General features: G+C 39.3%; 1 protein-coding gene across 4 annotated transcripts in view; it reads right to left on the bottom strand.

The window, feature by feature from the left end:
- TBC1D30 (TBC1 domain family member 30) overlaps positions 1–14943 on the bottom strand; it is an 84912-nt gene that overhangs the window by 20709 nt on the left and 49260 nt on the right. For all 4 annotated transcript variants that reach the window (XM_058557710.1, XM_058557712.1, XM_058557714.1 and 1 more), the window contains 6 exons: positions 14255–14316; positions 13650–13715; positions 11708–11833; positions 9367–9552; positions 3943–4111; positions 1911–2079 (listed from right to left, as the gene is read on the bottom strand). In XM_058557710.1, coding sequence (XP_058413693.1) covers positions 1911–2079; positions 3943–4111; positions 9367–9552; positions 11708–11833; positions 13650–13715; positions 14255–14316 — 778 coding nt within the window. The remainder of the gene's footprint in view (positions 1–1910; positions 2080–3942; positions 4112–9366; positions 9553–11707; positions 11834–13649; positions 13716–14254; positions 14317–14943) is intronic.

Here is a 14943-nt window from a genome sequence, read left to right on the forward strand (position 1 = left end):
CTACCTCACACGGTTATGGGAGAATGGAATGAGGTAATGTGTTTAAACTGCCTTAAATAGTGACGGCCCTGCAGGCACTGGCTAATGCCTGTTGGTTGACTTCCTTTCGCCTAACAAGTTGCACGCTCAAAACATATAGAATTACAATGAGCAAAGACTCTTAAACATTTACATTTCTACCAGTGTGGTTCATATATCCCCTGAACTTCACCAACAGTAGCCATTTATTTTCAGTGGATTCACATTATTAAAAGTGCAGATTCTAGAGTCGGGATACCTGGGTTCAAAATCGGGTGGGCCCTTCTACCCTCTAGCTGGTTGACTTTGGGCAACTTACTGAACTTCTCTGTGCCTCAGTTCCCACATCTGTAAAATAGGGTTGATGACAGTACCCACCTCATTGGATGATGATGAGGACTAGAGGAGCTAATTTTACATCTAGAGTGCTCAGAACAACACCTGTCCATTGTACGCACTCAATGAATATTGGGTTTTAAGCATAGTTATTATTATTTCAACAGTGTGACATCCCTGGGATGACCATATGCGTAAGTTCTGATCCTACAGATAGTGGAGAGATGGGAGTAAAACCAGAATCACCTCTTTTCCTCCTGCCCCAGAAATAAGAACTAACACAAGGGTCACCATAGCTGAGCCAGCATACAGTAAAGAGCTTACTATTTTAATCCTATAAACTAGTTACTCAGTAACTGGATTATCATACCCATCAGACACTATGAAAGCTCAAAGAGCTTACAAGGTGTAGAGGAGGCTGGAAATACCTGACTGCAGTAAGAGGTAGGCATTTGGAGAAAATGAAAAAGGTAAGTAAATAGCACACCAAATCCCCCACAGACGAACTTATTTGCCTAGCTGAAAAGCAATGTACAATAAAACAAAGTCAAAGGAGAAAGCTATGTGATGTGTAAAAATGCTTACAAGAACGATTTTTTTAAATCCCTGAATTGATAGTTGGTGGGTCCTTCGTGCAAAAAGTAAAACATGCTACAAGTCTCCTAGAAAAAACTTATCATAAATAAAAAGGCTAGTTAAAATGCTTTTGAAGCAAAACACTGGCAGTGATTTATTAGTTTTCTGACATGTTGTCTGTGGGTACCCACTCAAGTCATTTGTAGCTCTAGGAAAGAAACATTAAAACTTCTTTGCTTCATAAGTTAACTATAACAATTTCATCCTAATGTTTCATCCATTACACAAAAGGTAGGATTTTAATGTGATAGTCATAATATATTAGAGATGAGTGAAAATACCCCCTTTCTGTTTTCAGACCTGCTACTAGTAAAGAATGTAAGTAAAATCTATTTGGTAATACATTTGGTGGTAATAGATTTCAATATAGAACTAATTCTTGATGAAAGGAAAGAAGTTACATGGGTTCTGCTACCCTGTAGCAAGCACCATGCCAGATACTTATACACACTATCTCATTTAATTTTATCACAGCTCTGAAAGACAGAACAAAATAAATAAGAAAGAATCAAAAAGGAGCCCAACTGCGATGTTAACCAACAAATCCACCTACTCCTCTCCAGATCTCCCAGTTCCTCTTCCATCTAAGTTCCTCTCCCTCTTCCCAACTCCCCTCTTCCCAACTAGTGTCAGGAAAGATGCTGACAAAGAGTAAACCAGCCAGAATACTAGCAGGGAGAAGGAGGAGGAGCAGAGTCCACAGGCCTGAAAAAGCCTGCCCCTTTTCTAAAATAGATTCCATCTGCCCCCCAACATTCAAGAATGAGCCAGCTGAGATTTCAGAAGGCAAAGCAAGTGCACAAATTTCACAACTTTCTCTTTTCCTCATGATTAAATGTCGATGCTTTACACGTTAGAGCACAAAGATTACAAGAGCCCCTCAACACCACAGAACAGAACAGCAGGGGGAAACCACTTACTCTCCCAATTTTGCCCAGATCGCCAGCGACACCCTTAGGATGATTTCTGAACCTTCAAAGAAGACTGAATCCCAAATCTTTAAAACTGTGTGGTTCGGGAGGCACGTAGCAAACAGAGTCAGAAACCACTGCATCGTGAAGACATTCGTCAGTGGGGGCTCGTATCCACCTGAAATAAAACGAACACTCACTATTTCTTCAGATTTGATGATTTGCAAGATATAAAAATACCTTCTTTCAGTCTTCCATGTCCACCGAAATATGTTACATTTCCTGACTGATTTGTTTATATCTCTAAATTCTGGCTCCTTCCTCCTTTTTTTTTTCCTTTTTCTGAAAGAACATAGGTGTGTTTAATTAAAAATTTCAATAATATAAACTTCACAAATTCTTTATGATATTTCAGAAATCTTAACCTAAAACTTAATTTGGCTCTACCTATTGTGGGATGCTGAAAATTAAGGAGAATATTTTTCTCACCAAAAACAGGATAAAAAAGAAAGGATTTTAGCTTCTCAAAAGCAAAGCCAATTTTCAAAATCTCGTAGAGCCCACTTTTATTCAAATGCTGCTGATAAAAGTAAAATTGCTCATTACGAATTACCTACTTCTTACATTATATACAGTTCTCAGACCACAATGGAATTAAACTAGAAATCAACAACAGAAAGATAGCTGGAAAATCCCAAAATATCTGGAGACTAAATAACATGAAATTTTAAAATATTTTGAACTAAACTACACACAGTTTTAAAGATCTGGGACCCAGCTCACTTAGAGGTTTCTGAATTCACTAAAAACACAGAGCTCTCTCCCATTTCCTGTAACGGCATAAGTGTGTATTTTAATGAAATATAAAAATTTGGATATTTTTACTGATCCTCCCTCCAAACTACAGTCAGAATGTGCATTTGCCCAAGTATAAGCAAAAAGAGAGATGTTCTGCACTCGTTTTCCTTCTTGTTACCTATGAACAAGGGAGATCTTTGTTCAGAGACTAGTCTGAGGTCACCCCTCAAGCACAGGGCATTGAGAGCCCAGGAAAGTGTGTCTGACTATAGTGCAGTCAAGGTGGGTCTATCTGGAAGCTTTATGAAATCCACACAGGTGCACAATTATACTGCACAGCCAAATTAAGTGAGAAGATTATTCAAATTGCTTTGAAGGAAATGCTTAGAGACACCCAGGTGTCACTAAAATTTCCAGTGTATTTTAACCACAGATTAGGTCCTCAAGATCCTTTAATAGTTTCCCAGACTTACATACGTAGATCAGGATCTGGCAACCATTTACAGGAAACACAACAAACTTCTGACTATTTGTTCTGGTACCCTGAGCACAGCCAGGGAAGTGCAAGCAGGGGTATGGTTACAGCTACCAGCTCAGGTACTTTGGACAGCTGGATGATACCCACTAGACAACAGCGACTCTCAGAGCTGCCTGGAGAGCCATCTACATCACTGGCCCACTCAACTCAGTGCCTTCCTTCACGGGTCAGCTTCCCCCTGGAGGTCCAGAAGAGCCCTTCTCCAGAAAGAACTGGCCCGTTCATCTCAGGTAAATCTAAATACCCTTAGTGTGAATAACTAAAAGGAGCATTAAACATTTCAATCCAAAGGACTGCTTTTATCTCCCACTACTTTATGAAAATACATACTCCACTCTCCATAACCTCAACGGTTCGGGGAAAACCACGGTTTGTGCTAAATCGTGCCTATAGGTCAGTTGTAACGAAATCCTACAGGTTTGGTGCCAGCTTAGAGCAGTTTACCTGGATGGTGAGACATGGACACCTTTCTTCATCTAGAGCACAACACATCATTTTAGTTGTTGATCTGATACTAGGGAGGTCTGAGGTTCTTGACCGACTTCCTACCACGACCAGTTAGTGATTCAACATGTGGCCCTGTGTTTTTCTCAGTTTTGTTTTCATTCTCTAGAAATCTATTTCATTGCACAGTGGCTCATATGTACAGTGGAAGCAGAGAAGTAAAATGTTTTCAAAGGTGTAACAGCCCTGAATGGTCACTACCTCCACTCTCCTTGTTGGCAGTTCTCTGCAGAATGTCCAGGTGCTGAGACAGTTCAGGGAGCTTCAGTCTCAAGAGGTCTCTGAAGACAGCCATATCCACGGACAGCGCCCGGAGATTATTGACAAAATAGCTTTCAGGAAGCACCTTATCAATAAGGTAAATCATAATCTGAAGAAAAAGATAAAGAACAGGACTGCTTCATAAAAACCGGTATCCTAACACGTCCTAAATAGAAAGAACATATTCAAATGTATACACTGCAGTTAGCCAAAGCACACTATCCTTTAAATACGTCCCTACCAAATGTTCTGGATTTTCTAGGCTCATCTCCACTCTGGGTAAGGAGCGGGTGGCATAAGTATCTAAGTAACTCAGACCCAAAATCTGCTGCTGTCTGAAATTTCTAGATGGGCCACTAGCCCTGACTTCACCCCATAAGCAGCTGTGCTTATACAACCCTCGGCCTCGCTCTGAGAAGTGACAGAGCAGCTGCTTCCCCAGCAGCTGGCAGGAATCTCAGTATCGGCTCCTTGATGTCAGCACAGTTTTACAACCTTAACATGAAAACCAAGAGCTGGCCCCTTCTAAAACACCCCCGCTGAGGCAGGTCTCAAGGTTCTCTCACCGTCTACCTGGGTTCTTGGAACAACTGACGTTGGCTTCTCGTCCACTGTCCTTTCCCGGGAGAATGCAACAAGGCTTCGTTTGAACAAATAGTACTCTTAACATCTGGATTTCTTTCATAAGATTGTCTCACAAGTTCTTCAAATTACTATTTCATTCTGACTTTTCTATTTGGGTTACCTTTTCTAAGATGTCAAGAACCACTAAATGACCCAGCAAAACACAGCTGAGTTCTACCTGTCACTCTCCGGTCCTTCCCCTGTCAGCTTGTATGCTGTTTATGCCCTCCCCCCAGAAGACCAGCTCATTCCTCAGTGCACGGGAAACAGCATTCAGAACAAAATCACAGCTGGCCCTATATGTTGGTGGAGGAGTAGCTGTCTCACATTTTGATTTTCAACATGTCACAAAACCCTGTTTTCCAGAAAAATTATCTCCCAGACCTGACAAGAGCTCATTTTTCCCTCATCCCTGGCTTGTGATCTATACTTTGAGGGTCATAGTTTGGACTAAGTCAATAATGGCTGGAGCAAACTCTTGAGATGGCCCCTCTGAAGCCTGCATGACAAGAGGGGGCAGGCCCAGGGAGCCTCCTCAGCCTTCTTATGTTGGGATAGAATTTACAAGGTAAATGCGTCATCATCTTGGCAATAGGAGCTTAGCAATACAAGGAGTCTATTCAATCTGTGTGGAGGGAGGAGGTCCTAGAGAGACCAGGGCCAGTTGAGGGGAGAGCAGATTTCCAGAAGAGCAGAGTGCCCTGGCGGGGACCTTGCACTCTATGAGTAAGGAGAAGAGGGATTTACAAGATCAGAAGGCAAAATTTAAAGGTAAGTCTATCTATTATTGCACTTTTCATAAGGATATAAAATTGAGACAGATACTTAAGTTTTTATGAAGAAATTATGATCCCCGAAAATTACACGAAACAAGAAAAAAAATTCCAATTATCACACTAATTTTTGTGACACAATGAAATTCTCTGTCTAAAGGCGTCTCAAAGTCTGATGTAAGACATAAGAGCCAGCTATGTCTTATGTCAGGTATGTCACTCCACCCACTACTGTATTTTATTCTATTTTTATTTTATTTTATTTATTTTATTATTTCATTTATTTTATTTTTTTGTGAGGAGATCAGCCCTGTGCTAACATCTGCCAATCCTCCTCTTTTGTTGCTGAGGAAGACTGGCCCTGGGCTGACATCTGTGCCCATCTTCCTCCACTTTATATGAGACGCTGCCACAGCATGGCTTGCCAAGTGGTGCGTCAGTGTGTGCCCGGGATCCAAACCGGCGAACCCCGGGCCGCTGCAGCGGAGCGAGCGCAGTTAACTGCTTGTGCCACCGGGCCGGCCCCAAACTACTGTATTTTAAAGACCAAACATTAGATCTTTAAAAAAAATTAGGATAAATAATGGCAATAGAGCAAAAATAGTCTCTTCAACAAATGGTGCTGTAACAATCGGACATCCACATGCAAAAAAATGAATCTAGACACAAACCTTACACCTTTCACAAAAATGGACTCAAAATAGATCACAGACTTAAATGTAAAATGCAAAACTATAACAGTCCTAGAAGACAATATAGCCTAGATGATCTTGGGTATGGTGATGATTTTTTAGATACAATAGCAAAGGCACGATCCATGAAAGAAATAACTGATAGGCCAGACTTCATTAAAATTAAAAACTTCTCCTCTGTGAAAGACAACATCCAGAGAATTAGAACACAAGCCACAGAACGGGAGAAAATATTTGCAAAAGACATACCTGATAAAGGACTGTTATCCAAAATATACCAAGAACTCTTAAAACGCAACAATAAGAAAGCAAATAATCCAATTAAAAATGGACCAAAGACCTTAACGGGCACCTCACCAAAGAAGATATTTAGATGGCAAATAAGCATATGAAAAGATGCTCCACATCATATGTCATCAGGGAAATTCAAATTAAAACTAAACATACTCTTACCATGCAATCCAGAAATCATGCTCATTGGTATTTACCCAAAGGAGCTGAAAACCTATGTCCACATAAAAACCCGCACATGGATGTTTATAGCAGCTTTATTCCAAATTGCCAAAAACTTGGAAGTAACCAAGATGTCCTTCAGTAGGTGAATGGATAAGTAAACTGTGATACATCCAGACAATGGAATACTATTCAACACTAAAAAGAAATGAGCTAACAAGCCATGAGGAGACACGGAGGAACCTTAAATGCATATTACTATGTGAGAGAAGTCAATCTGAAAAGGCTACATACTGTATGATTCCAACTATATAACATTCTGGAAAAAGCAAAACTATGAAGACAGTAAAAACATCAGCAGTTGCCAGGGTGGGGAAGGGGAGAGATGAATAGGCAGAGCACAGAGGATTTTTAGGGCAGTGTAAATACTCTGTATGATATTAGAATGATGAATACATGTCATTATACATTTTTACAAACCCATAGAATGTACCACCAAGAATGAACCCTAGTGTAAACTATGGACTTTAGGTGATAATGATGTGTCAACATAGGTTCATTGATTTTAACAAATATACCGTCTGGTGAGTGATGTTGATAATGGAGGATGCTGTGCATAAGTAGAGGAGGGGTTTATGAGAAATTTCTGTACCCTACTCTCAATTTTGCTGTGAATCTAAAACTGCTCTAAAAAAAGTAGTTCTAAAAAGATAAATAATGGGGGAGCTTAAAATTCCTAACAAATAATTTAAAAGTTACTAAGAAAAAACAGTAAGTGCTGAAAAGCAGGAAACATGGTTTACCTACTTCTAATAAACTATATATTTCCCTAATAATTACAACCTGCAGAAGCCAAAATAGCTGGTGGAAAAACACTGACACCAATATTGTCCTTTGCATCAGAAGTGTTTCTTCATGAATCCAAACTTCCTCTGCATATTAAATGCCTAACCACAAGATTCCTAAATAACAATGATGTCATTTCATTCCACGGAGTTCATTTTCTTAGAGCAAAAATATAAATATTCAGTTTCTCAGGTCTATCTAATTCATCTTTTTATGTGAATTTTTAGCTTTTTAAGTATCACTGAGCCTTTCATGATTTGATTGGCATGGATATCCACTTCCCCAAACCTCTCCACCTACCACCTAACCTGAATTGTTTACTCCTACTTTTCAACAGAGCAGTTCTAATTTTATAGTCATACAAATTACATCAAAAAAAAATTGACTCAGCTGAAAGATCAAGTAAACAAAATTGCTTCTTAATAAAAAATGTTTTAAACTCATGTATTTGATTTGTCACTGCCTTCCCCCGCCACCCCCACCTATTTGATGAAGAAGTAGCTTCAAAGCTGTTTCCTTAAATACATGAAGGAAAAAGGGAGAGGGTGAATACAGATTTAGATCATGTCAGGCTGGATTTATAATTAATTCTACCATGATGTGTATAAAACTAGGAGGAACGTTGGTTTATTTTTCCCCATGACATGAGTCAGTGATTGAGACTATCACTAAGGTATTCATCACAATCAAACACAGAGTGGGGGGTGGGGCAGTTCTTGAATACAAAGACTAAGTACCCATCCCATCCATCACAAAGCATTGCAATCAACAGCAGTTCAAGGGTTCAAAGACGAATTAGCAACCCAATATTGCCCCAAGCAAATAAGGCCGTGGTCATCCTGCACAGGTGAAATGCTTCATTTCTCATAAGGATTATTTCTGGTGACTCACACCGACTCATATTTAGACCTATAAGCTTCAATTGGTGTGTCTCATCTCAAAGAATTTATAGCATTTTTTTTCTTTTTTTTTTTTACTAATAAAGGTCTTAGGCATCCAAGATCAAAAGATAATAAATATAATTCACTTCCATAACCTTTCTCCATGGAAACACCTTCCATCACAGATATTCATTCTCAGCCTACCTCCTCCATACCTCGCCTCAGGTATGAAAGAGGACAGCAACCCAATAAGAAGATCCAACCAGAATTAAGCATAACTAGTGGAGTAGGCAGTTTCTAACATGACCCCTGGTGATCCCCACCTCCTAGGAGTCACACCCTTGTATAAACCTTTCCCCTTGAGTATGAGCTGGACCTAGTGACTGGCTTCTAATAAACAGAATATGGCAAAATGATGGAATGTCACTTCTGATATTAGGCTACAAATCTGTAACTTAATCTCTTTTGCCTTGCTCATTCTCTTTCACTCTCTTGCTCACTCTGAGGGATGCCAGCCACCATGTTGTGAGACGGATAGGCCCACACAGCAAGAAACTAAAAAAGGCCTCCAGCCAACAGCCAGCGAGGAACCGAGGCCCTCAGTCCAACAACCTGTGAGGAATTAAATCTCGCCAACAACCACATGAGCGAACTTCACAGTGAAAGTAGCCCCCAGTTGAGCCTTCAGATGAGACTGCAGCCCCAGCCAACATTTGAATGTCACAGTGATGTGACTAAGTCAACTAAGTCACACCCAGATTCCCGACCCAGAGAAACTGTGAGGTAATACATGTTTCCTGTTTTAAGCAGCTAATTTGTTATGCAGCAATGGGTAATTAATACAATTAGTATTTAACTTGCTTTAAAAATATGATGTCTTATAAGTAAGACTAAAAACATGACCATTCTCCTCACATTTGGCAGCTACATGAGTCTGTCACTTGACCTGGCTTTAACCTGGGGGAAATGCTATCACGGGTAATTACGCAGGTGTACCACCTTGGAAGGGGGTGGGGCATCAGAGAACAGAAAGCAGAGTTCCAGTCTTTTTGTCTCATAAGAACTCCATCGCCTTTTTCAGAGCCTGATACTCACTTTCAGCGCATCCCCTTCGTTGCCTTCCACCACTTCCAGAATTAGTGCAGCCAGGATGTTAAAACCTTGGCAGTACCCAACATTCTTGTTCCATCGAGCATAGGCCAGCAAGACCCGTTTCAACACAACCCTGTCCTGCTCAGCCTCCTGGCCGCAGTAAGAACTGCAGCCTGTGCGGTGAAGATCCTGAAATGGGAGGAAACAATATTTTTTAAAGTAACTCTTTAGGGCCGGCCCCATGGCTTAGCGGTTAAGTGTGCGCACTCTGCTACTGGTGGCCTGGGTTCGGGTCCCAGGCACGCACTGACGCACCGCTTCTCCGGCCATGCTGAGGCAGCATCCCACATACAGCAACTAGAAGGATGTGCAGCTATAACATACAACTATCTACTGGGGCTTTGGGGGAAAAATAAATAAATAAATAAAATTATAAAAAAAAATTTTTTTTTAAAAATAATAAAATAAAGTAACTCTTTCCGTTCTCTCCAAAAAAAAAATCTTTAGTTATTTATTTGCCTCAGCATTAAACAGAATCAGATTTTAGTTGGATTTAGTTAGAATGGATTTTAGTTTTAAAAAATGTATATGCACCTTATACACATGGGCCAAAACAATATCTTTTAGTTTTCTTTTTCCTAATGTTTTCTAATATGCTAAGAGAAATTTTCTTTCCCATTTTATTGAGATATAGTTGACTAAGAGACATTTTCAAGGGAAATTTCAGTCAGGCAAATTTTCTACTTAAAGTGTTTCCAGAATTAACACAAAAAGTGACTCAGAATTAACAAAAATTACATTATAATTCCATACAAATTGATAGTTTGTTTTAATAACATGTCTCAGATAAAATAACAGTCATTTCAACACATGTATGAAAGATGCTAGCATAATTCCTTTCTACTAAAAAATCTTCAGCTATCAAAACTCTAAATAATACTAAGGAGCAAAACCAAAATAGCAAAAAATGCAATCTGTACTATCAAAAGACAGAAAAATCATTCTGTCCAAGATAGAAAAAAGTCATTCTATTCAAGGGGCCGGCCTGGTGGTGTAGTGGTTAAGTTCGTGCACTCCACTTCAGTAGCCTGGTCTTCACAGGTTCGGAACCTGGGCATGGACCTATACACTGCTTATCAAGCCATGCTGTGGCAGGTGTCCCACATATAAAGTAAAGGAAGGTGAGCACAGATGTTAGCCCAGGGCCAGTCTTCCTCAGCAAAAAGAGGAGGATTGGCAACAGATGTTAGCTCAGGGGTAATCTTCCTCACAAAAAAAAAAAAAAAATCATTCTATACAAATTGTTTTATAAATTTGAGTAAAAAGGACAGAAACATTTGCTGTGCTTTAATATTTAAAGAGAAAAATGAAAGATCCTCTTAATAACATGATTGTTATAAAATGTGCATTGCCTTAATTCACAATTTACAGAGAAAGAAAATATTTCAAATATGGAATGCCTCATCTCTTGAAAAACATATTCTGAAACTCCAAATAAACCACTCAAATGTGGATAGAGCAAAGGCTTTTCAAGCACACAAAATAAAGTTCCATCATTATTGTTAGCATGTGTCTGAAACAGACCAAGTGAGATCAGAAAGTAGCTCCTTTTAGACAGTGCTTCCTCATGAAAAAAATATCTTCAATTCTGCCAAAACATTAGCCATCTTCCAATGGCCAAAATTTAGATGAAACAACTTTCCTTTTAAAATACCAGCTTAATTACACTCTAATGTACTCATATAAAATCAAAAACCATGTGCTGGAGGCTTATGTAAGAGAACGACAGTGGGATCAAACTGAACCAGCATCCTCAGCTTTGGGTATCAGGCTCTCAGCAAGTGTAATAATCCCAGCAGGCAGATCACAGCTGCCTCTACAACTGGCTTGAACCCTTGACGACCTGGTTTAAAGCTGACCTCCCAGTCAATCTAACTATTTCCATAAACTGACAATGAAGAAAATATCAAATAATCTCTAATAAGAGCCCAATTATTCTAATAGGAAATAACTTTAAATTTCTCAATCAGTGACTTTTATGCAAAAATCCAGTGAACTGCACTGATCCAGGCTTAAAAAAAAAAAAAAAAGGAATTTCAATCTCCTATCAAGTGAGCAAGATAAATAAATTGAATATGAATGGAAATATTTTCTTCTTACCGGCAACATACAAATTTATGAAGACAAGGCATAGTCAAAGTTCCCCATTAAAAGGCTGTTAACTAATGAAACAAGGAAGCAGAAAATATTCAGACCGTAAGGTTTGAGCCTCTGTCCAGGAAACATCTGGCTCCTAGAATCTCCCCTCTGAGGCAGGACAGCAGGCCACGCTCAGGGGCATTACCTTGACTATCTGAATGCCCATCGAGTCATCATCAGGATTACTCCTTTCATTGAAAGTGAAGCGCATGGTTTTGTCCCAATCAATGGCTATACTGTGCAAATAATGATCTGCCAAGGTCAACCAAACCTAAAACATTAATAGATAAAGAAGAATGCTAAAGTAAAAGACATAATTTCATCTTTCTTTATTAAAAATAGTTATTGCGTCCAACAAGAAAATGGGAACTGATCCCAGACCAGACACAGCCCACATGCAGAAATCTACTTTTCATTGAATGTTTGCTGTACTGAATTGTACCAAGTAGGGCCTTTCAATTAATATTTGTTGAGTTCCTACCATGTACCAAACAATGATCCAGCCATGAGGGATACTGTTAAGAAAACAAAAAACAATTTCAGAGTCTATTTCAATTCACTGGATTAGCTGTATTATCTCAGGAGTTTGTTATCCTTGGCTCTGAATTGCTCTCTATGCTTGGGCAAGAGCCACCAGGCCGCTCATGGAGAACGGGCCTTTTTTCAGAGTGGCCTCTGCCTTTAAATCATCCCTCTCTCATACAGACAAAAAAAACTGACAGATGGGCTCCCATAATGAATATCTTTTTTAAGAGAAACTGGATATTTTTACTCCTTTGATTACTTTGTCCTGAAAAGCTGTTTCTGAAAGATGTATTGCATAATGCCATTTTTAATGTATATTTTGAGGGACCCCCAGTGTTCAAATTCTAGGAGTTTAAGACTAGGTTTACAAACTAATACACTAAGAAAGCATTTCTAGTCTTGGTATTTGAATATAATTTAGCAGGAGTGACACTGATTAATATCTCCAGCCAGATTTCTCTCCCAAGCATCAGAATCATATGTCCAAATGCCCACTCAACACCTTCAATTTAGATAATCTAACAGGCATCTCAACCGTAATAGATCCAAAACCAATCATCTAATCACCACCCCTCAACTACACATACATACACACAAACACAGTCATCTGCTCCTCCCATCTGAGTGAACAGTAACTTTACTCTTCCAGTAGCTCAGGCCAAAATCTCAAGGTCATCGTTGACATCCCTCCACCACTTTATATTTAATCCAACAGGAATTCATGTCAACTCAGCCTGCGAAACATATCTAGAATCTGACCCCTTCTCCATCTCCATGACCACAAGCCTGATTGATCCATCTCTTGCCTGAATTAGTGCTAGTCTTCTCCTGGTATCCTTGCTCCTGCCCTTGTCCCTCACATTCCCAAGTCAGCAGCCAGAGCAGTCCATTCAAAATATAAGTCGTATCGTGTTACTCCCCTGCTCAAAACTTCCTTATGCTTCCCATCTCACGGAGGGCAAAAGTCCCATTATGTCCCACAAGGTCTTACATGATCTGCCATCCCCCTGGTCCCATCACATCACCTCTGTGACCTTCTTTCCAATTGCTTTCCCCTTCACTGTGCTTCAGCCACCTGGCCTCTGGCTTTCGTTTGCGCACTCCTCAGATGCTCCTGCCTGCGGGCCTTCCTCTGCTGGGAGTTCTCTTCCCCCAGGTAGCTGCACACCTCCTGCGGCCCCATTCAAATGTCACCGTGCTATTTAAAATTCCACCTCCTTATCCCCATTCCCTCACACTCTCCTTATTTCTTTCTCTGCTTTATTTTTATCCATGGTACTTATCACCATCTGACATACTTTATATTTTATTCATTGTAAGCTCCACGAGAACAAAAACTTTGGTCTGTTTTTTTTTTTTTTTTTCCACTGCTGTATCCCCAATACCTAGAACAGTACCTGGCACAGAACAGACAATCAATAAAAACTTATTGAACGAATGAATAATGAAGAGAGACAGGTTTTAAATTATAAATCTAGAATATCCTTTTTGACATTCCAGACACTATAAAGAGGGAAAGGGTGATGGTCCTTTTATATTTTAGCCCTACAAATCCTCCTCACCTTTCTCCTCCATTCCTTTGGGATTCCTGTCGATAGTCTGGCAACTGCCTTGAGAGCATCATACCACTACGAACAAAAAAGAAATATTGGCAAAGTGATAATATTGACCTGGAGAAGCACTTTTCAGCCTTTTTCCCATCTTGACATCTGTAGAGTATGATAAAATTTGTACAGCACACTGGGGTAAACAGTCAGAGCTTCTTCCAGCCAGAAATGACTGGTCTGAGGACTGTGACTGCCCCAACCACCCCCCCAACCTTAGGTACCCTTAACACACCTGTGATTCATTTGCAGCACACACACAATAGCCGGGAAGCTCTGGTTCAGAAACCAAAACATGTATTATGGATTCAGAATAATAGACATATGGTTTTTGACTTTTTTTTCACACTTGCACCACTAATAGAAAGCACAAAATTTTTCATTGCAAGTATAAACCCAGGCCACTTGTAGCTTCATAAGTTAATTTACCTATAATTTAAAAAACTGACTCATCTTCTCATGCATATCAAAGTATATGCTAATTTTCCCACTTAGGGAATATATCTCAGTGTACCCTGTAGATACCATAAAATAAGTATTTTCAAAACCAAAAATAAAGTTACCTGCTGAAAACCATTTTGACCTAAAGATGGCTCAAGAGTGAACTTCAACTTCGTGTCAACTCCTAAAAGAAAAATATATAAATAATTGTTATTTTGGGAGAAAATGACAAGTTATATGAAAAATAAAAGTAAAAATTAACCTAATTCTATTGAATCATCATAAAATTTTTAAAACACTTATTTTTACTAAATTTTAGTCAATTTTGTTAAAAGAAAAAGTAAGAATACTGATTATTAAAATAGAAAAATATCCTATGACAACAGAATGGAGCTTATCACATAGGATGGTGGTCTCCACAGCTGTCTGGAGTAATGCAAAACAAGAACAAAAAAATTATACCACAGGCATGGAGTCCTACAGACTTCCACTCAACTCTGGTTCCTAGAGTCAAACCAGTTATTTACCCTGCCTCAGTCTCAATTCTCTGTCTTTAAAATGAGGATAATAACGTCTGTCTCAGTAGACTGTTGTGAAGATTAACTGTAAATCACCTAGCATGGTATAGTTGATATTCATAAAACTTTGGAAGAGAATTCTCTACTTACACAATGTTTGACATACAGAATGCATGAACTAAGTCTATTAAGGAAACTTCAGTGGAACATCAAAAGTTATAAAAATAATGTCATTGCCTTGCCGCTTATGGATGAATCCATTTTAACAATCCTACTGGGAGATTTTCGTATGT

This window comes from Diceros bicornis, chromosome 17, assembly GCF_020826845.1.
Source record: "Diceros bicornis minor isolate mBicDic1 chromosome 17, mDicBic1.mat.cur, whole genome shotgun sequence".
Lineage (NCBI taxonomy): Eukaryota > Metazoa > Chordata > Mammalia > Perissodactyla > Rhinocerotidae > Diceros > Diceros bicornis.